At 40.1% G+C, this 24,599-nt stretch overlaps 1 protein-coding gene across 1 annotated transcript in view; it reads right to left on the bottom strand.

Moving 5' to 3' along the window:
- Positions 1 to 23,441, bottom strand: part of jarid2b (jumonji and AT-rich interaction domain containing 2b) — a 111,193-nt gene extending 87,752 nt beyond the window's left edge. The window contains exon 1 of the mRNA XM_079830099.1: positions 22,886 to 23,441. Coding sequence (XP_079686225.1) covers positions 22,886 to 22,930 — 45 coding nt within the window. The 5' untranslated portion in view covers positions 22,931 to 23,441. The remainder of the gene's footprint in view (positions 1 to 22,885) is intronic.
- Positions 23,442 to 24,599: the final 1,158 nt, after the last annotated feature.

Genomic DNA, 24,599 nt, shown 5'->3' on the forward strand with positions numbered 1-24,599 from the left:
GTCTACGGGAGGTCTACCCGGTTGCTTCGTGCAGACTTCCCCCTATAAACAAGTGGAGACACTAGCATAATGAAGTCATAGCCTCAAACCCTGAACCACATCACACAAGTCATTTCTATGCTACTAATGAGTCATATCTTTGTAGAGGACATGAAAGAAACATTTTTTGTGATGAGTCAAAGAACAGTAGCGAGAGTTTATGTCTGAATGCACAGAAAAACATCCAGTTGATGATGTCATGGAGCAGTAAATGACATTAGAAGGCTCAACCTCTGGTAACACATTTTCCCACTTTATTGTTTGAGAAACATCTAATAATTTAAATCAATTTCAAGAAAGTCAACCAAAAATGCACATGACTCATAAACATTAATGTTCATAATCAAACCCTATCACACAAACAACTGAAGAACTGAGCCCTGGATTAGAAGAAAATCACCATCCTAGTTCTAACATGACATGCAGGATTTGACAGGCAACCTCAAAGAAGTGATAACATTTGCAACCTCAGCCTCAAGTGACAGTGCTTTAACAATACCTTGGAAAAGTCTTAGATAAGTATATTAAACTAAATATCATGTGTGCTTCCTTTCTATTTCCGACCATTGTCCACTTGATAGGAACACTTCAGAGTTTTCAGACAGTCTTTACTGCTGGCTTGCATCCACACCATGTTCCCGAAGGGTGGAGTTTGGTCACTCATCCAACTCCAACTTCCCTAAATCACACACTGCCTTATCTCAACAAACATTCCTCCCTCCCTGTCCCCACCGGACATCTAAGTCCCTGTTTTTATTCTCGTTCTGTCCTGGCAATGTGTTGATTGGGCCAACTCATGTTTCAAGGTCCCGACAGGTTGCTAACCAGGTCTGAGTGGAACCAGATCTAGAACACACAACTTTTTGGGGTTGGAATTGGACTCCAAACATTGGCCTTATCTCCAAGCAACCAGAAAGCCAGCAGTAAAACTGCCGATCGGAATCTGTTAACATTGAATGCTCATTAAGAATCAGTTTACAGAGCCGTATTCCTCTAGGTTTAAAGACTTCATGCCTACAGAAAGGTGTCAGCTTGGCGGTCAAAGCAGCACTGATATACTGTTGCCACAGGTGAGAAAGACACTTTATTCATTCTTTTACCACATAAGCCTTTCAAACTTCCAGTGAAAATCCAGTTGCACATGACTTGTTCACATAACCCTTTCAGACGTAAATCAAAATGATCACCATTAAGACAGACCATTAAAAGGTTCATTAATATCTGGCAAGTTTGCTTCTTACTGGGCTAAAAATATGCTGTGCCACTAACTAAGGGGCTTGAGGAAGCTATTTTTAAATCATTCATGAGGTCATGGGTAACATCCCAAGGAATTCTTGAGGTCATGCCGACACACTCCAAACTCTCATTCCAGACATTCCTAAAGCCAGACTTAGCCTTTGAATGCTGACTAGCATCAAACGCCAAGAAGTGAAATGCAACGCTGAACAATGTGTGACTAGCACATTTTCTGCCGTGTAAACTGGCACAATGACACTGGAGGTGTGATAAAAGTTGGATGAAGAAATGACACCATCTTGACTAATTGGATTATTTTCTCACAAGCTCTCCTTTCGACCTCTCCCCTGCAAATGTACATTAAAACACATCTCACACCATCGGTACCAGACAGTCTGCTGTTTTGAGGTAAACTGAGAACGAGGGATCTATTACCTACTGAATAAAGTAACAGGAGCCGTGTTTTATGCAGTTGCTTCTGAGGGTCAGGTCTGCCTGCCAACATGACATGAAATTAAAATTGATCCAGTTTATTTTCTTCATGCATATTCCTGGTATTACATATAATTAATTGTAATTAGATGCGCCACTTCTGAAACAACATTTGTTTTCAAATGTTTTCACATGTTTTTCAGCTGATTTTACCAAGTCTGCTCAAGATTCAGCAAACAACTAGCCTCCAAAAAAAAAAAGAACTGTTTTAAGAAAGGGTTTATTGATATGTTGTGCATGCTTGTTTCTTCTGTGTTGTAGTTGTTGATCTGGCACCACCAGACATTCACTTGAAGCACAGTAAAGGGTTGAACCATTGTTCTCTTCAAACACCAATTTCCACAATTGGTTGGTAAACCAGACTGTCCAGAGAAGCAACAACAGTGAGATCTGGCCAAACATCTGTTCTTGAGAGCATTCATTAATCTCTGCCACTGTCTTACAGGAACCAGAGGACACAGCCTGGGATTTCAGATGTCCAGATATGCTGGTCACATGGTTGGCTTGCATACACAGCTCTCAGAAAAGTATTTATAGTACTCCCTGGCTGCTCTACTGAAGTGCCAAAGCCTCAAAGTCCCAACCCTCAAACACATTTTTCTCACTATAACTCAAAGCTTGCTGTGAAGTGCAGGATCATAATAAGATTCTATCAAGTCGCAACTTGCAGCTCAATTTTCAAGACTCAAGCATAAGATGCACTGGTACAAGGAGAATAGGTCTGTAATGCACCGAAATGCAAGTCAGACTGCTGGAATTGCAAAACAGCCGGCTTTCTCACCAAAGACACAGCGCTATTCAGCAAGCCGAGCCGGGGGAGGAATGGATCACACGTATCAGCCAGCCTTCCCATCCAGATCTCTCCCTCCTTCAGCGGCAGGAACTACCGAGTTCTCTGCTGGGAACCGAGCCTACAGTGTTCCCATTGTAAGGGCCAGTCACCCACACGTGATTGAGGAAGAAACTTGACACAAATGCTCCCATTCTGCAAGGACGTGGAAAGAAAAGAATGATGGGGATGTGGGGGGTAAACGGATGCGCCGTCACCACTGGCTGAACCTCTGGACCTTAAGTGGGAGGTAGATGGCCAAGGTACGAGAGCAACTGTGGGAAAAGAGACTGATGTTTAAGGCAACAAGGGGTCAATAACCAACATCCTTTACAGCAACTGGATTTGGAAAGAACATGACAACGTCACTTCTGATCAGCCCAGAGTGGGATACTTGTCACGGAAAAACAGAAAACTATTGATGCGTGTGCAAAATACAAAATATTGAAAATGGAACATTTTCAAAATGAACATCCTATTCCAAACATAACGACTCAAAGAAGAAGCCTTAGAGCCTTAACATTTAAAAACCAAAAGTTTACTCAACCTCAGTCGGAAACTGCATTACGCACACAGAGATCCATTTAGATATTTCCCCCGACGTGGGCCTCCAAGAAAATCAATGAAACGCCAGGAAGCGGTGCTGATTAGATTCCGCGATTCAGCTGCGTGCATGAGCCTTTCATCATGTTTCCTCCTACTCACTTCCACCTAAACATGTGTAACTGTACTTTTTAATCAGCTAATACACAGCGGCAATGAAAGCTTCCATGAGAGATTTTGAAACTTCACAAACCACCCACAATCATCCACGGTGAATAGCAACAATGACCAACAAAAAAAAAATGCTACAAAAACATACAGTAAGCTCTGTAACTTTACAGTTGGCATGGTGCCTTTTAACATTTTCCATACTAGCATTTTATGCCATTTCATTGTATACATGAACAGAAACTCGGGACATGGTTCAATAAGATTGTGATTAATTAAACTAAACCCAATAAAACTAATACAATCTTGGTGTATACAGGAGTATTAGTTTTAACTAGTAATTCGTTTTGCATTGGTCACCAAAAACAAAAATGGAAACTCATGTTTCTAGGCAACAGCCGGCTCAACACAAAACTGATTTCTGCACAACTCTTCACCTGTGATCTACATATATTTACAATCCGTACGAGTCAAAATGAAACTGATCTCAGAACAGACAACACTGACTTCCTGGTAAATGTCACTGGCAGGGAAGCACAAGGGAAACCCCATTTCCTTAGCATAGCTAAAAGCAGACTAACCTTAAACACGCATGCCCTTCACTCCACATACGCTCACCACTTGAGGTGCAGAATATACAGGGAACCACAGACTAATTTTAGCCAAATCCATCGTAAGAGATTATTTAAAACAACTTCTACGATATCCCCCATTCTAAAGGAGGTGCAAATGGGCTAGCATGCGTTTCAGTGAAGGCTAGGTTAATAGATTTACATCTGAAACTAGCTCAGATCCCAACATGCTTCAGTGATAACAATGAGGTGAGGCACAATAACATCTCAATACAAGGTTTGGGAGGGTACTACAGGAAACACAAGATGTTTCTCCCTAATTACAGGCAATTGCAACTGCTAATGTCAGGCTGAATTTAAATATCCAGGTTAAGCAGAGCGTTCATTCAGGTGCAGGTGACTCAGACACTTTCACTGAGAGGAAACAGTGACTGTAATAGAAGAGCAGATTGAAAATAGAGGGAGGGGGAAACACAGATAATCAATGCTCAGAATTTACCATCATCCTCCACTCTCTCCTTTAACAGTAGTTATGTCATGACAGAAAAAAGGAGGAAAATCTGAAGTTTTTCCTGAGGTATGAACGGCAAAACTTTTATATTTTCTGCTGAAAACACAAGTGACCATTGCCTGAGCAAAAGTCGTCCTCGCGATGCTAGGGTGTTGCTATGTGGTTTATATAGTGTGTTCTGGGCGATTTGTTAAAACGCTGTGAAAAAATTCTTGGTGATTGCTAGGGTGTAAAATACAAGGTTACTTCAGTCAAGCCAAAAGACCTTCCCTTTCAATTGTCTAGGTAAGGCTTGGGTCCCTCCTTCAAAAGTAAATAAGTCTTTGGAATGTTCCTGTTTTTATTATTAAAGCAAACTGCAACATCAAGCTTTCTGCATGTTAAAAAGTGTCACTCTCTCACTCTCTCTACACATACAGAGCCTTTGATTTGGGTGCAAATGAACTGAATGAACAATGTTTATGGCTGTTTAAAGAAAATTTCAACAATGGCAGATGGATTGGCACGGGGTGGGGGGGGGGGGATAAGTGTTGAGTGTCAGAAAAAAAAGACAAAGCAAGAAAGCAAAATTAATTTGTAAGTCGCTAACGGTGAGGCCAAAAAAAAGACAATTTTGAGAAATGTAAATTGGCAGGAATTTCAAAGTTTGCTGCGGCATTCAGCTCAGCGAAAATAAGATGCTGAAAATGGCACAGCTTCAAATAATCCCTCAATCCTTGTCAAATAAGGAACAGTACATGCTAAGAGAGAGATTTATTTTAAGGGCCAAAACACTGTGTTCTTGGATTGAGCACCTGAGCATTTACCAATTTTTGTTCCAAATGACATATTGCACAGTATACAGAATATAAATATATTTCTATAACTTCTTATGTTAATTATCTGTAGTTACTGTTTGTCTCCATCTGCTTGTCTGCTTGTTTGATTATCATAATAAATAGACTGCCTGTTATTTTGTTTGTCAATTGATTGTACTATTTTGTGAAGCGACCTCAGGTTCTTGTAAGGTGCTATAAAAACGAAACGTATTATTATTATCATCATCATTTACTATTTTAACAATGCATATTATTGAATAATACACATTTCAAACTGCTACACTGTGGTTGCTTGAACTCATGTTGTTGCAAGCTTAATTCTGTGAGTGGTGCCCAGTTATTATCTCTAAAATAAATATGGCTATTTTGCATAATCTAATAATGTATTCAAATTGACTTTGACCATCTCAAAAAACACAATTGACATTGTTTTTGGATGTCACACTGGAAATGGAAGGTCAAGTCAAGTGCAGTTGACAGTGAACCTTGGTTCTGTACTCCACATTGTATTCAGAATATTTGCATTCTTTGCATAGTATACGTACTGTACGCAGCAGAAAAATGGTAGCATTTCAAACAATTACCACAGCAATGCTAGGGCCTCTTAGCAGCCGGCTAATGGCAGGACAATACCCCCCCTCCCCCCCAGAGCCCCATTAGACCCAGGGATGTGCAGCGTACCCATCAAAAGTACTTTGTTCTCCTAACGTAGTGCCAGCCAATCAGAGGCCCTCTAGAGACAGCAAGCGACCACAGACTTGGCCTGGCATCTTCATAGCTCCGCCTACCTCTCTCCCCCTCCTACACCCCAACAACAGCAGCATGCTGCTCGCTTTCACAGCCATTCATTTGCTCGCTCGCACACTCTCCCTCACTGCTGCGTGAGTAGTTAACTCTTTCCCCGTGCAGGAGGCAAAGCAACTCTTCTTCTTAACCTCTCTGAGCTTTATGTTTACTCACAGGAGGCAACCAGCCATGCGGCGACAGAAATTTACACACGGGAGACGAGGGACTCCGAATGAATGGCTTCAAACGCACACACTCAACGGATACACAAATAACACACGCTCTGCCTCCTGGCCGTCTGGCTAATGTGGCAGCAGCCGTGGGAGGTCAGGCTGGTTTATGCAGGAAGTAAAACACGTTCTCTCTTCTATTAACAATAAAACAAGTCCTGAATTTTCTCGTGGCATTTAAAAACACCCTTGAATGACAAAACAAACGTGTTTAAATTTGATATGCAAGAAATGACTAGCCATCCAAAATGCAGCTAGCTGATTAGAGAGGTCAACTACTAGATTTTGTTCATTTTTATATTTTTAGTGGAAGCATAATGTAAAACCCTCTCGGAAAGATGAATCTTTAAATGAATCTCCTTAAAAAGGAATGTCCATTAAAAAAAATGAGTCATTTTTAAGCACCTCAAGAACCCTGCACTCCTGTTCTCTGCTGTATGTCTAGCCATTTTAAACGCACTATGTAAATGGACCCTAAGAAACGCATCCAATCAAGGACAAAAGAAGCCCAAACAAGCCTAAATATATTGGCTGTGGTCAACTAGTCGTTCAGACAACCCACTGACTAATCAGTTTTGAAAATGTCACTTTGCACTTCCTTAGTGTATACACACATATAGGTCTGAAAAAAGAAAAAAAACTATCACTTCCATGGTGTTGGACATGAGCCGATGTATCATTCTGCAGAAGTGTGGGTTTGGGTGGAGTGATGGGCCTGTCATCATGGCTGTTATCGCTTCAGGCTCTGTATTCTCCTTCCACGATTTCTTTTTCTCTTGGTGAGCTGCAACAAAGAAAGCCCCCGCGCCCCCTATGAGCAGGGGAGAGGTGTTAACAGCAGCCTGACAGGAAGAGAGCCTTCAGAGGCCATCTTAAATTCAGCTCTGACTACAGGCGACAACTATCTGTATTCATGTACGCAAATGATTCCTTTATAACGTGGATCCTTGTACTTAGATTCACACCAGCATTTTTTTGTAATACGCATTCTTCCCCACATATCCTTTTCCTCAGGAAATAGTTTATGGCACATTTGTGCATCAGTGCTTCTGATTTTTCTGAAAGCATGACCTTACAGTCAAGTTAGGAGTAAATACACATCTCACTCATGGTCAAGAACAACAATTCATTTTCCTGTTCACAAAACTGGTGTCATATTTTCTGGCCTTAATCATTATGCATGCTAAAAAAGCATGCCATTATGCCATCTAGAGTGGTTAAAGCATGTGCTCCAATGCATTGAGCCATGGTGCTCATCAAGGTCATGCAAGTTTGAATACAGCTTGCAACAATTCCTGACCCAGTTTATTTATTTATATATTTATTTATTTGGCCAATCTCTGTTCCTGGTCTTATATACAAACTGCATTACAATCATTTCCAATTGTAATTTGTGTGGAAATATTACAAAGTCTGTAAACAGGACATTAACGGAGGTCAGACAAGCTGAAGACGGACACAAAGAAGAGATAAGAGCGCAGACACGCCAGCAGAGAAAATACCAGACACAGCAAGCTCACTGTGATTCTCGAAATATTGGAAGAAAAATATAAATATTGAATTGGGAGTTGGTTTTTTTAATGATATCTATTGCTGAAGGGAACATCCACACAAAGCCTAAGATACCGACTCAAAACGATGTAGTATACATGACAGATCAGTATGTGGTGCTGTAAAACTGAGAAGACGACTTGGAGTCTGCGCGAGACGTGGGGTGATGACATCACCATTTCACAGAATATATACGGATTGACTGTACAACGAAAACGCAAGGGTGTCGTTTTCAGATTTATCCACTCTGGGACACAGTTTCAAAAAATAGTGCACTTCAGGCTCCCAAAATGCCGGAGCCGTGTAGACGAAACACCGAAACGATAAAAAAATTTTTAAATGCCTGAATGTCTTCAGAAAGGTTTCAATGGCTTTTTCTTTCCCTCTTACCTCTGTATAATGCCTATTAAAGACAATTACCATCTAATTTAAATAAAAAACAATTGCTCATGTTATGGCCGTAGAATCTTTCTTTGGATTGTGATTGAAATGTAGCGGTTGCCTGTAAATTCAAATGGCTACAGATATTTGTTGTTGTTGTTTGTTTAAGGCCAGTTTGACCTGGAATAGAGCTAATAAACAATAAGTAAATGTTCTTAAAGTTTGTGAGAGAAATCGGCAACTGGTATCAGAATCTGCCCGTTTACTTGTAAAAAATAATAATAATAACAATAAAAAAAAGAAGAAAAAAAAACGGAAAACGGAATCTGCTATGAAAAATCATGACAGATGCATCCCTTCTGCTCTCCCCTCATCATTTCCTGTCGTATGTTCCAATAAGTGTCAAAAAGGTTTAAAAATTCTCATTAACCTGATAAAATTCAACACAATAACAGGTGATAAAAGTTTACGGTATCTAGCAAAATCCAGGTACTTCCCAACCCATGAATACGATCTGTCCAGGAATTGATTTCTTGTCATTACCAATGACGCCTGAAAACTGATAGCGTTCAATGTCCATGATGTTAACCACGGTAGTTTCCATCATAACAGGTACGGTTCTATGATGCTAACTGGACGCTAGCGGTAAGAGTGATAGCGTGATTGAGGCTCTCACATTACAGGATGTCTCTACACAGTCATGCACGGTTGACCTGACAGTTAAGCCGCCCCACCTGCGAATGCAGATACCAACGCTTAGAACTACCAGATTGCCTCACAACAGCGAAGAAAAGCAGGCTGGCTTGTGCATGTTCCCTTTTATTTTAGCATCACCACTTCCTTTGTTGGAGAAGTCATGGGAAAACATTAAGAATTAGTGCAATCTGTCCAATTTTCCCTGACAGACGAAAAACAAGCAGGCCCTGAATGTGTGCCAGTCATCTCCCAGAAGAGCCCGTCAAATAAAAACCTCAAAACCTCCTCACTCTATTTTCTTCTGCTATAGGCCTCAATTTAGCCATCAGTAAAAATACACTGAAGGTCTATTTTGAAGAAAAGTCCTAAATTCTTCCTTCAGAGTGTCATCCTAACTGCAATGAGCTGGTCTCCCGCCAAGAGAACAGCATATGAACAGTACATGAGCGTGAATCCACTCAAATTTACAAACCTCGGTCAAACTTCACATCGGAGGTAAATATTCAAAAGAATAATCAGCAGTTATACATAAAAACACATAGCACATTATTATTGCCCATATTTGGGTTTGGGTAATTCCGTCCATTAAACCTAGGCGTTAAACTTTACTGCATAACTCTTAACTTGCACTATTTGTGCCACAGATAGGAATGTTACGTACATATTGTTGAGAAGTGTGCTACAAAAAAATGTTGTGAGTGAACAGATGATATTTTGCCTGGAGGATCATACACTGAAGTTTTAATTTCACACAAATTTTACTTGTCATTTCAAACCTGTGTGATTTACTTTCATCTGTGGAACACAAAAGAAATTGGTGAAAAATGTCTCAGTGTTCTTTTCCATACAATGAAAGGCAATGTCTCTTTTGTTTGGACCCCATTGACTTTGACTGAATGAACAAAAACATAATTTAAATTGAAGGAGAGGCCCAAACATCATAGACAGTGACCAAGCCTAGCCAGGGTATGGAGGACACCTACTCCTCTACACACAGTTCCCACTCTACTCCATTTCCCATAATGCAACATTTTGCCAGCCATGCCATAAAGTGGCTTGAAAGCAAGAGAGCGTTAAGTTAATCTAAACTAATGTTCCTCAAAAGGTAAACTAGTTCAAAGGTACCAACCCACCACTTTTCCAGGAACTGTGATAACGTGATCGCTCAGCACAAATTCGATTTGCACTTTTCAGGCACTTCGTCAAGCATGAAAGATCAAGCCATTGTGACCATTTGTGTCACCACAGTGCCTGGTAGATTTACGGTCTTTCCCCCATGAGAGGGGTTGACGGTTTGCGCACTGCGCACGTTATGCAATCATCAGTTTGTGACAACAGCCGCTGTCTACGCGAGCCAACGACAGCATTCGTTCGTATCTCAAGAACAGGCAGAGAAAGTTGACCATTCTCGCAGAGACATCATTATTACATTACACCATATAACAGTGCATTAGCTAGAGGAAGAGGACAATCTGGCGGGATAATACAGAGCCAAAAAGAGTTAGGATGAAAACCAATCTCAGGTTTGGAAGGGGCTCTCCTCTATGGGATTTCAATACCACTGGTCTGTGGCTGACAAACCACTAGCGATTAGCTAGCCTGCTATTAGTTGACCATCTTTATTTTAAGGACTGTAAAAAGCATCCGTACAATAAAAAAATAACCACAGCAAGAGAGTTTTTACTGTGCATGTTTCTAAAAATACACAGAGATGTTTTATTTGCATTTTATTTTGAAAAAAATACCTCATGCTGTGCTAGCGTCACATGATCAGCTTGCCAAATGCAAGACAAAAAAAAGAGAACATCTCTAATTTACAATTTATAGCTTTGATTGTATGCTAGCATATCATTTAAAAGGACAACCCTCATCTAAACTGGTTTAAAAGGACATCCCTGTTGACAAAATGGCTAAAATCAGCCTAAGATGGTTAGCTAGTTTTAACTGGATTAGCCTGGTTACTTTGAAATGCTCAAAACTCCTCAAAAATGAGTCAGCAGACTTGCTAAGCTTATATTGTTTGATTATCGTTATTAAAAATGCATTTTCTTTCCTTATATTGTAATTGATTTAGAAAAACAATAAGCCATTCAAAGCAATAGATTACAGTGATGTTACCATGGTTAAGTGCTGTGTCTGCCTAATAACTGTGGTAACTGCGGTAAAATAATTGTTAATGCACAGCCCCTCGTGGTTAATTGCTTTATAATCCCTATTAGACCAGCACAAACAGGATTCTGAGTCAGAGCAGGAGAGTTGGATTTATTAGTGCAGAAACTGTCAGAGAATAATAAGGTCAAATATGGGAGTTCGACGCGTGTTCATTTTCTCAATCTTTCTTCGTAAGACAGAGGGGAGGTGACAGATTGGCGGCAGCTTGAGGTTCGAGGGGTTAAAGGGGGCTCAGAAGGCAGGCAGAGAGTAAGGCGAACTGACAGTGAGATAAGATTACCAGTTACTCCGGTGCTGAAGGATGCAACCACAGCAGAAAGTGACAGTTGACAGGAGCACAGCGGCCGGGTGACCACAGACAGGCACTGCGCAAGACCTGCTGTCTCTCCACCACACTGAAATAGAAATGGTGTAGCATGCAAAAAAAAACAAAAGTCCTTCTCTGGACTCATCCATCTCAATTTTTCCTCTTTTTATACCTCTTCATATTCTATAGGAACAGCTCACAAAGACTAGTAGATTAGTAGTTGACATTAACATTTGACTGGTTACAATATTATTATTATTATTCAATTAATACACTATTAATACGCAACTAATACGCTACCATTAATAAAATTGGAGACTCTAAGATTTTGTAATGTTTTTTTTTAAAGACATCTTTAAAAATATACAGTAGACAGTATAGTGTGAAATATTACAATCTACAATAATATTTCTGTTTTAATATATTTTATAATATTAAATGTAATTTATTCCTGTGATGGCAAAGCTGAATTTTCAGCATCATTACTCCTGTCTACAGTCATATGATCCTTCAAAAATCAATCTAATGTGTTTTCAATTTCTTTTTTTTATCAATGTTGAAAACAGTTTTGCTTCTTAACATTTGTGTCATTTTTTGTTTGATGAATTCTATGATGAATAGAAAGTTCAAAAGAGCAGCATTTATTTGAAGTAGAAAAACTTTATAAATGTCTTTACTCTCACTTTTTAATGAGAAAATAAAAATTGTATTTCTTTAAAAATGTGTAAATAAATAAACCTACTAACCCGAAACTCTGAACAGAAGTATATAAACACTTAAAATAACTGTACCATAAAACAGTTTTAGATGGAGCATAAAATGTCACACAGTGCAAATTGACTGAAATGTGAATGCAACTGCCCACAGATGGCAGTAAAAAAATATATAAAAAGATTGAAAAAAACTGACTACAAAGAGAGTAAAAAAAAAATTGAAATGGTGACTGGTGTCTGTAAGCAAGTTCTGAACATGTGTGCCATAAAGGCGAGTTAAATTAATACAAGAGCACGAGACAATGTTCTACACATTAGCCATTAACTATCACAGCAGAGCAACAAAACAAAAAAAATCCATACTGTCTGAGAGGAAAATAGATCATAATGTGCAAGCCTCCCATTTAACACACACGCTACAGCCAAACAAAGCCTTTTCCTCCTACCAAACCAGCTTTTTTTGGGCCTGATTAGGCAGTGTGGGCTTCAGACAGGCAGCCAGGTGTTAGAAGCTCGCTCAGGGCATTTTCAGTTCAAACTAAACCCATTCTCACAAGCAGGTCACTGTCTAAATCGCAGCAATTAAGAAATGATTTTCACCTCATGGATCGCGGTTACTTTCTCGCAGATGATTCCCTTCCCAGCCTGTCAGCAGAGAGTCACTGGAAAGGACAGCTAACGCAAGAAAACAGAAATAGAAAAGAACAATAAAGGATAAAAAAAAAAATGGTGAGCAGGAAAGTATGCTAGTAGAGCAATCAGGGTGTGTGAAAAATGATTATGTGCAAAATGAAAGAAAGATCTCTGACAGGTGGGAGGGGGGGAAAACAATAACAAATCCAGCGTTCACTTGTGAAGAAGGCTCATGGTGGAGAGGGAGAGATTTAGCTTTTTTTCCACTTAATGTAAAAACAAATCTACAAAAAGGTGAACATCTGAGCATTTACATCCCTCGTTTCAAATACAACACAAATAGCTGCTGACTTAAAATATTCAAGGCCAAAAACGAGGTGATTTCCCCACATCTGTGCATGAATGAGGCTGCATAAAAACAGAAGTCGTTCTTATTCTCCTCGCCCGTCACAGAGACTTTCCACAGGAAGAAGCCAGCGGAGAAACTCGGGCCCTTCGCAGACACTAAATACGAGACTATGACTAATTTGACGCTTCAGCAAAATACTAGCAAGAAATGGAGACGCCGTTCATTCCGGCTAAATTACAGCGGTTGAAATTAATGGCTGACTAAATCTGTAAATTCTACCTTGTGTGTGTACATTAAAACATGCTTACTGGAAACATGATGCTGTCACTCAATATTACTGCATTTACTGTGACAGGAGTGACATCCTATAATATGAGTTTGCTCATAAATCTGTCAGCGCATATGCAAGGCAACTTCACCTCGGCTCCTGCCAGTCTGTCTGAATTATATTATGATATTTAATGGGGTTAACTTTCCAACAGGTAATGTTTTGGATATAAGTTCATGTAATGCAACCAAATTGTCTGTGGTGCGTCATGTAGAACTAATTTTTACAGTCTTGAAACCATATACTGTATAAAAAAATTAAAAGTTGCTGCCTTAAAGGTGCACTGTGTAAATTGTAGCGGCATCTAGCTGTGAGGTTGCGAATTGCAACAGCCTACCGCTCACCCCTCCCTTTCGAAGCACATAGAGAATCTACGGTGGCCGACACATGACAAAAATGTCAGAGACTGTAAAGAGTAGCTAGTGCTCTGTAGAGCAGTTTGTCCATTTAGGGACACTGTTGAAACATGGCTCATTCCAAGGTAATAAAAACATAACGGTACATTATGCAAGGTCTTTATACACCACTGAAAACACAGTTATGTATATTATATTGCATTTGTGTCAATAGATCCTCAAATATTACACACAGCACCATTAAATTAAGTATAAATAAACTTGAAGATGTTTAAGTCATTCCAACTTAAATTACATTAAACTGACTTAAAACTAAATCTTGTATAACTTACTTAGATAAGTTAAGCCATTTTCAACTTTTTAAATTAAAGCAATGTAAAAACACATGTCAACTTATTGATCATTTAATTTTTACGGTGCACATTTTATCATATTTTAAACCATACATACACACATACCAAGTCGCCTTGAATAAAAAGTCACTTTCTAAATAAGATTTATGCAAATTAAATGTTAAATGTAAATGTACTTTTCGTTTGATTTTCTTTAGGGTAGGGTTCTCTAAAGTCTGTTTCAGGCCCAAATGATTTCTATTGGATCAATGAAAAAGGCTGAAACAAATTTCAAAAAACCTCCTTGTGTTTCATAGAAGAACAAAAGTCCTACAGGTTTGAAACCATGTGAGGGTGAGTCAATGACATCTGAATTATTCCTTTAATTATGGCAGTCAGATCCCTACAATCCACGTAATTCGTACCCTGATTGGCAGGCAGCTGTAGAAGCGGCTACATGAGCCTTCAAACGCAAAGAAGCAGAGACCAATAACGATAAGTACATGTATATCCAATGAGCGCGACACTGATTCAAGTGCTGCTCTCAGTGGCCAGTAGAGTAGCAATGAGACGATATAATAAAAAATAAAAAAACCCGCAAAGACAGGAAGAGCAAAGGAGCATGAGGCTCACGTCTGCCAGCAGACAAACAGCTAACAGACGCTGCCATTAACCACAAGTCTGGACTAAAGCACCACTTATCAGCAACAGAATCAATATCAGCCCAGCCTTGCTGTTGAGTACCTGCATAAAAACAGACGGCATTATGCACGCATTTAGTGCTAACATGCACGTGTGCATTTGTGTGTGAATGGGCCCCATTAAACCGAACCTCAGTCGGTCTGGTCAGTTGAGCGCCTGGGCTTTTCTGGCTACGAGTGTTTTTCTTCTTTCACATGTTGCAAAAAAAGCACTTGTGGATTTGTTGAAAATATCTGATTTATGAGTGAGCAGTTAAGAAGCTTGTTCCGTCTCCCCCGGAGCAGCCAGAGCTCATTATGAGCTCTCAGCATCCGCAGAGCACCACTATTTTCAGACACTCAAGTGGCGATTCAACAAAAAAAAAAGGGTGGGTGGGGGGCAGAGACGCCGTGTTCTGGCACCGGGGTGGTTACTATGGAAACATAGTGGCTAGGCTCTTCTTGTGGCAAAGTGCATGTGTGATCAATGATCCTTTTTTCCAAGACACTGTTTTTAGTTACTGTGGAAACGTTAAATTATCCTTTCAATTATATTTACTCCTAAAGTGATTGTTTGTTCCATGTTAATTAATTTGAAACTTCGGTCTTAAAATAACAGTAAGTAGCTCATTTAGAAAAAGCTCAATTCCAACCTGACAATAAACGTGACAACTGGAAAAGTTGCACATAAAATGCTATAATGTTGTATACGGCCGCCTGCCAAGGGGACTGGAGCTGATGACTTTGATGAGCTTATTGTGGTGTAAAAAGTGATTTAAATTCAGATCAGTTTACAGAGCTAACAGCACCATTAGTCACCATGGCTGAAACTCTATCTGGAACTGGATTTAATGATATTATCTGGATCCTGTCAGATTTGTCCTTGACTGTCAAAAGGTTTCGTGGGTTAAACAAGAGACTGTCATTAAATCCATGGACAGGTTTGCCTTTCAGTGCCTCAAACAGTGTTAAACAGACACCGGAGATCCTTAACATAAGGGTTAGCTTATGCTTAAAAGCAATGTAGACGCATCAAGACATTAAACCGGAAAATGAATATATTATAAGTTTCTCGAAAATGTCTATTTTGTGCATCCAAAGGTAATATGCAATTGTAAAAAAAAAAATAGTAGTGTCTAGCAAAGTGGGATATAATGTATTTTTCCATTCATTTATTGGATATACAGTATGGATTTATAACTGCCTAACAAGACATAAAAACATTGTATTGCGTTTCAACTGTACATTTTAAAAAATGCCGCCTTGTGTGTTGTCACTTTCCTTGTAGCATGCGCAAGTGACGATTCTCTGTCAACCAATCAACGTTCTGCAGTGACTACTGTGCTAGGTACCCCAACAGAAAGGTCCCAAAAAAGCGGTACGGTACGGTACGGTTTGGTATTTTGGTATCATTCACAACTTCTAACAATCGGAGCGGAAATAATAGTGTACCATACTGTACTATACCGTACCGCTATATGGAAAGGAGCCATGTACACATATGGTACTATTATGAACCAATAAGGAGTCAATAAGGTACAAACAAAGCTCTGCCTTTAAGGGAACCGTCTCAGTGACAAGCTGATGTACCTCTAAAAAGCTAAACATTTTTACACAATTCCTCTGAGACTGTAAGGCTAAACCTTTTGGAATCCTAAAACAGTGAATTAGACTTTATTTAAGCACTTTATTTTAGAGACAGCAATCAAGTTTTTAGTAAAGTACAGTTTGTTCAAAAAGGACTACAACGAAATAAAAGAGCAACGACCAATTATACTAACCACGCCTACTACTTCTCAAACAATTCATCATTGAAACTTGTGTGACTAGCTAGACTATCCATCTTGCACTTGGGTCCAAACATTATCTACAACTATTTACTCAGTGTAAATAGCATCTATCGTCTATTAAACTTAGTGTAAATAACTACCGCGCAATATAAAAACCATCAAAGCACCCCTGTCTCTAAACATAACCTGCCCAAATATCTCAGTCACACTAATGTGGAGATGAGGAGGATGAATTCAAATGGGTAAAGCTTTAGCTGCTGGGAGTTTCCTTAGGCACGATCCAAAAAAACAGCCATAGAAAAATCGCCAGGCCGACAACAACATCGAGCACAGATGTCTGGCGATCCAGATGAGCCACAAAACAAATGATTAATGCTGTATACAAAGCCGAATGTACACAGTGTAAATAGTTCAACAGTGGTTTCCACTGTGCAGGTGTCTTCACAACAATACAAGAAGATTCTGTGCCGAGCAACACCTCAAACAGATCTCACATCTTTTGGTCTAGAATAGTAGAGCTGTGCAAAATTAAGCACACTTTCTGCCACAGCAAGTCAAACACTACACGACTGCATGTCTTACTAGGGCCCTCAACGGTAAACAAAATGACTAACCCCAGTGTCAGGCCTATGAGAGGCCCCACTGGCCTCTCCTCAAGCAGCTGAACTTGCACAAAAGCAGCCACATGGCTCCCAGTGGCACGCATCTCGCCGGCTAATGAGAGATGCAGCACTGAATTACAAATGTTCTGGCAGGAGCGTTAGCGTACCCAAAGACACTTCCATTACATCGCTCTTAGGGGGAGGACTTCCATCTAAAAGCGCTCTCTCTCACTCGCTTTCGCTTACACGCACACACACATATGAAAACCACAGAGGCTGATTTTTAAAAGCCTGAAATGATTACGGTATAAGCCACTTCCTCATTACAGTAAATGTTTTCAATATGGCTGCTTCCACAACGTACTGTCGATCCCAGTCAGCACCTGATCAGCGCATTCGGAACGTATCGGATAATATACTGCAATTCCAAAGACTAATGGCACAATGATTCATAAAAGCGGACAGAGGAAAAGACAAAAACACCTCAAGAGAATAAAACAGTCCGTCAGCCTCACAGAGAGCAACACAGTTGTGAAAGGGAAGTACTACTGCCAAGAGTTCTGCCTGTTGCTGCCACGTCTTGGCCACATGTCAGCATTCACGACAACATCAGTGAGGTTACCCTGCCTTGAGCCAAGTGCAAGCAAGACAAAATACAAAAAGGAACAGAGAGAGCATGTCTGGAAATACAGATTGAAAGGGGAACAAATCATTGTACGTTCTTGATGTACCAATTCTGGGATTTACTAGGCATTAGGATGTAATAAAAATGACCGATTTTTGACCTGAAGAATACTGGTCCAGTGAATCTTTGGATCTCACCATTTCAGCTTCCTCTATTGCTTGGACAGTTCAATAGATATCAATTCCAACACCTTTTGGTATTCTGGATTAAAAGAGGTGCTTGGAATTCAGTCTGCAGAGAGAAGTTTAAGGGTTTATACAATCTTTGTAGTAGGGAATAACATTTTGGATTATTCGGACAGTGTTTTTTTTGCCCTACAACAATAAAAAAATTAAAAAATCTTAGATGGCAAAATGATTCCAAAATCGTATAGTGTGAACCTAGCTTAACTTCTGCTCTACAGAAAAATCTAGTTGTACCCTTCGTCCAGATCTAGTTCAAAACCGAACCCTAAAATCTCTAGACCCAGTCCAATTTTAGTTGGACCGATAAAAAGGAGCTTAAATAAAAGCGGCCGTTTTAAAAAAGTAGACGTTGTAATTCTCTTGAATGGCTTTGGTGAAGGTAATTCTCACAGAATTTTCACAGATGAAAGTCACTTCTGTGTGAGCTATGCTTCATACATTGCTACAGTAATAGACGGACAATTCTGCAGAACTTTTGCTAATGTGACCGCACCTTCAGTAAGCTAGAAATTGACTATGACCTTTTAAGAGACATTATGCCAACACTTCACTTTTTTTGGCCCAAAAACAATACATCAATAAAGGAACCATGGACCAAAGCCAAGTTCATGCAGTCATTCTGCTGATACGGTCTTCCATCAAAGCCCAAGCCCTCTCCAATGCATGATTTACATCATCCACCACAGCTCTCTCACCACATTGACTGAGAGCCTCCATCTGATATTCTGCCCTCTTATCTCATCATAATACAAAGTACAGGACAGAGGAATGAGAGGCAGGGAGGGAGAACATTCTTTTTGAGCGCAATACTTAAGCCGTACCACTTATCAAAGCGCTGCTGCACCTGTTTTTATGTCTGCAGAGCAAATTCCTCACATTACGTGGGCACATCCGTATAAGTAACCGCCCGTTTGCTGATGTGGGAGTGCGTCCTGTGCATGCAGTCACACATTGACCAAGGAGCTCCGCACTTGTGAAGGTTAGATCACATATGATTGTAAAGGTCGATAAGCAAAAGGTCACATTGCATAATGTACCAAGCTGGTGACGCAACAGCCATAAAGGAGAAACGCAACACTTATCCATGGCTGCACCAGGCTAGATTCTCGTACTGATGTCCTGAGGTGAAGCATTGTCACTTGGCAGAGGTTGTCACTATGGTTGAGAAAATTTCCTTCTGAAAAAATTATACAGAATTAATAAACTGTCAATCGTGCAGGCCTCTATCTGACCAAGTAATCTATATTTCACACGTAGCCTCTGCTGATATTCAATTTTGTAAAATTGTTTGGAAATTACCCAAATTTTTTAAACAACGTGAAAGACCGTAAAAGACCTGCATACACACATTGACTCAAATGGATGCACATTAACGTGCATTATAATTACAGAAAAAAAATCCAAAACATCAAGTATTCACACAGCTAATTAACTAATGCCACTGTTTATTCAATATCCCCTAGAATCAATCGAAGGTGTTTTGGCTTTCCCATGACATTTCAGATTATACCCTTGCAAAAAAAGGTTTATTTGCAACTAACTTGTGGTTCATTTATATCACTTATAATATCAGAGGTAAATATCAGAAGTAAAAAGACAGTTTTTCATTATAGCAGAATTTATTCTTATCTATTATGCATCTATGATTAAGTAACATTTATGCAGAGGAGGTCCAAATTGCTTTAGGATATTAAAAGTGTTGCATCTAGGGCGGTCCATTCAAATACAACCCTCTACTAACAAACTTACAAAATTAACTCCAGTCTTTTATAACAGCTGGCCTCAGGTATGATCCGTGAATTTTGCCATGTCATGTCTTAGGAAAATGCAAGGGTGAAAACCCCCATTTGCATTAAAACAGAGGGTTAAATGAACCACAGTGGCACTAGCGGCAGGCGCTGAAACACAAACATACAATCTCTCACACGCAGGGCTTCGCAGCTTTCTCCTCACAAATGGACGAGGTGCCCACATTTACATTGTAAAGCTGGAGGACTCGGAGCGGGGGAAGGGGTCAGAGGGAGGGCTTGGTGAGCTTTGGCCCCGCTCTCTATTTTTGTTTCCAGCTTTTTTTGTGCGCCACACACTGCAGTGGATTTTTCAACTTGGCCCTCATCAGTTGTACGCCTGATGAAACAAACACTGACAGCTTCTTTACATTTGTAAAGGCCCCTACAGCAGCTGTGCCTATCTCACCACACGTCTATGAATCAGGGCCCGACCCCAGCTGGGCCTGCAGAGAGAGAGGCAGAGAGCGAGAGAGAGGCAGAGAGAGAGAGAGAGAGAAATAGAGAGGAAGAATAGCCATGGGTAACCCCCCGTTCCCCCCACACCATGTGCCATGTTCACTTCAACAGAACAGGAACACAAACGCGAGCTCTGGCTGCATTCATTAGCCAAAGTCTGAAATCAAAACCAGCGTAACTCTTCGCTCTAAAAACAGCCCTCAAAAATAATTATACAGAGAAGTTGTTTCGGAGAGTGTCAGGACGGCCTGAAAGCCATTAAAAGGAGCTCGTCTGAAAGCAGAAGTGCATACTTGCCCCCCCCCCCCCCCCCCCCTTCTGCTTTTCACACACGTCTATCAATCAGGGACGGTCTAATTGCATTTCCTTGTTTGCTCTTATTAACATCTATTATCATATTTTTTTTCTCCCGCTCTCGTTTTCCACTAAATGAATTTTAATAATATTCACAGCACATGTGAAGGAAAATGGGGTAATAAAAAAATTGGAAGGGAAAAAAAAACAAAAAAAACTTTGCACTCATGTTCCAGGGGATATGGTTAAGCCAAGCATGTATAATTGTCTTACGCTAATTAAGGGGAGGCTGAATCCAAGGGGCCAAGAGTTGTGCAGGCCCGGGGGACAGATCCTTCAGGTTGTTTTTGTTGTTTGCCTGACCAGATTTTAACACAGCCTGCACTGCACAGATGTGACATTATCAGCCATGTTCTGAATGGTTCAGGTCCATTCCACAAATCCAAATATATGTTTTTTATTTCATTTTTTTTATATTGGTCACCAGATAACTAATGCATTAAGAATAGAAAACATGGCTACACTATAATACAATCCAAAGCTTATCCTGGCAGTATTTTGACAGCTTTTCCAAGGAAGGCTTTTAAAACTTAGTAGCCTACAGTGGGTTCAACTGAACCATTCTTCTCGGGGAAAACAAGTCACCACGTGGTATACTTTTGTCATCACTTTCATTTCCCTTATCAATCAACAAAGTAATTGCGTCACACTTTTGTGAGCTACCGTTGCACTACAGCTACGTTCAACAAAAATACACAAAGTTAGACCATTTCCACCACCTTTATGGAAAGCGATAAGATGTCATGGAGCTCGAGCACTGCCGATAATGTGCGTGGAAACTGCCCCCGTGGTGCGTCACCATAACCTATACCCTCCCAATGTTTGTTTCATAACCTGTTGCGGATTAACTGAAATGAAAAAAGATCAACAAGTTAATTTCCATGTTGCCATTCCGTTCAAAACATGGCTCTTTGAAGAAGAAAAAAAGTTTAATATGAGAGCACGTGACAAGCCTACTTCACGGGGCAGACAAAATTGGTTGCACGAGCTAACCCTTTCACTCGCCAGCAGGAAATTATTTCTCGGCGCTGGCTCGGTTTGAGAAGAAACTAAAGTAAGGACATGGGTAGTGAGAGATGTAACAACAGCCTCACAAACTCTGATAAAAGAAACTTCTCCTCAACTGCAGGTAAAGCGCCCGGAAAACTCGGTTTACGAGTCAGTCAGTTCTTTGAGGGTTAACTAATACGAGGTTTGATCGGCTGTCTCCGAGGGGACTCGGGTTTTTGTTATGGTAGCCTTGTTTAATTCCGCTCATGAGGAGAGTAAATCACCATCCAGAAAAGTTCAAGCACTATGTGTAGTCCCCCGTTCTCCAATATACCACGACAAGCTCGCCGGTTCACTAACCCATCGTACTGGCGGAGATAGTAAAATGGTCGGTTTCCTTTGCACGCGAACCTCTGCAATGCGACTGTATATATTCCACTATAAACGGCATTCCATGCGCTTAATCTAATCAGTGTAATATTACGACCCGTTAACATTCAAGGTTTTACTCTGCTAAAACAGTAAACCGTGCAAAACTCTCAGGAAAAAGCAGACAAAAAGAGAAGAGTTTCGGGCACAGCGATACCCACAATGCTGGCTGCTGTACAAGCTTGTGTTTTCTAGTTCGGCGTTTGTACTTAAAATTGTAAAGACTGAGGACAATCCACTCTTCTGAATCTTAAATAAAATGCCTGCATCTGCCATAAATTTCGAGCTTTCTCAGTTGTCAAGTTCCTTACACAGTTAGGCTACTTTAAAACATTAAAGAGCCCATTGCTTACACTTGAAGACGAACGAGTTACATCCCAGATAAACAAATCAAAGATACCAGGGGGAGTTGGGATAGTTGCATTTATGATCCGTATTCCTGCGGATTTCAGTTCGGGAAAACAAATCTCAGAATTAAAAGACGGCGATATGGTGGTCCTTGCGGCTTTGAAGCGGAAAGCAATGAAGAGCAAACAAAGCCATTCTAGTCACAATTGTGTTTTAACATTGGAGTTTGAGTACCAACTAACGTTACATACAGCCCCTAACAAAACACGTCCAGGTTTATAAACGAGTTCTGCAAGCTAACATCTGTCGTGCAAAACATAAGCACTCCCAACGAGGATACCAAAGCAAAAGCGAGACAAATGTATACATTTAAGTGTTGTGAACATAGTGGGATGCATTTTCGCCGTGCTTTAAATCCAGACTAAAACACAACAAGAGCCATCCGTGATCAAAGTTTACGCATTTAACATCGACACAAGCGCGAGACCATCGAGCAAACTTAAGGTCAACCGCATACAAACGATCAATACTTACGTATTTCTTCTGAATGATATTCCTCTTAGGTCTTTCCTTGCTCATTCTGCAATCCAAAATGATTTACTGTTAAGGAGAGAATCGCCACATGAATTTTCTTCCTGCTTCTTTTTCTTTTTCCCGGAGCAATGCGATTTAAATCCCCTGTAGTTTGCTTGGCTGTGTAGAATTCCCTCTTCGATCGGTGATGATTCCTAGTAGAAATGTGGAATTACCGATACTCCCCAAATTAGGGATCCATCGCCAAGGGTAAAGGGCAAAATAAACAATCGCATCGGCATACCATAGTTAAAACCATTCGCCACAATAACTTCCATCAGTGATGTTCATCCCGGTTCTTTAAAACACGTAGGTTTATTCAAGTAAGGATGTAAATGTTCGGTGCTGAGTTACATCTTGTTTTTAAAAGGCTTATCCGATGATAGGATGAAATAAATAAAAATTTAAAAACGAAAAGGGTTCGTGGTCCGTTTTGGCTGGAGCTAGCAGACGGTGAGTGAACTCTCCAGCAGCACCACGGGCTCATCTGAACACAAGGCGAAGCTTCTTTCTTTAAGCAGCCTATCACACCCGACAGCACGCTCAGCGCTAACTTTAAAAGGACTGCCGCCTCAGGGAGCGTCGCAAAATGACCCTGCGTGCAGAGGCACGGAAACGAACACCACTTCAAAGTTACCGAATCAAAGAACGAGCGATTCAATCAACATGGGCTCGGTATGGACAGGGAAAAGACTTCAAATATTTTCCAGCTCCGAGGGATTCAAGGCAGTCGATAGATACAGTTTTTGTTTTTGGGGTCGTTTTAAATTGTTAGCTGCATTCTCACGACGCCCCTTGGAAGATATTCATCTGCTCTCTAGAAATGTTTGTGTTCGTCGTGGGGGGAAAAGAAGCACGCGGTCCATTTTTCCCCCTCCACGGTAGGCCCGTTTTCATATTTAAACCGTTTTGGCTAATTGTTACAGGACACCTTAGAATTAAGAGCAATATTTACCCTCTAGTTAACTCTGTACTCTGCAGTGTTACTGGTAAAACTCCCTAAAGTAGTAAGCTATTTTTTTTTTCTTTTCAACTTTACAACTAGTCTTTAAGTGACAGTGCCATAATGTTTTTGTGGTTGCCTAACAAAGTCCTGTATTAGTTGGAATGATTTTGTAAATTAAATGCTAAATAGATTTTTTCCCCCGAGTTTTACTTTTAGCTTATTAATTACAATTTTGACTGTATATGCACACATTGTCAGCATCCACACATTTTAAAGACAAACAGTTTCCTGTTTTTGTCATTGTTGTGCACTTTGAACAATTAATACTAGACTTTAAGACAAAATCATTATTTATCCTGGTCGGTTTTGCACTGATTTTCAAAGAACATGAGCCAAAAAGTATTGATGAAGTCATGGGCAGTAATTTGATGTATTTAGTTTTTTCATTTTATTTTATTTATTTACTTTTTTATATTTGCTCCCAGTTCCCCTGCCCTGACATTGTAAAGTGTTCTTTTCTCTCACAATTTCATTCACTTTTGCTCATTACTACTGTTTTGCTTGTCTGGACAGTGTGCGCACCATGTTAGTAAAAAATGAAAATAAAAATGTATTTCTGTGACTACTTGAAGCCTGTGTCCCAAGTACACATAAGAACATTTCATCACTTTGAGAGTCGGCTATAATCTAGTGGTCACAAACTGAAAAAAATGCAAAGGCTAAAAGCTT

Source organism: Gobio gobio, assembly GCF_949357685.1.
Source record: "Gobio gobio genome assembly, chromosome: 11".
NCBI classification, from domain to species: Eukaryota; Metazoa; Chordata; class Actinopteri; order Cypriniformes; family Gobionidae; genus Gobio; species Gobio gobio.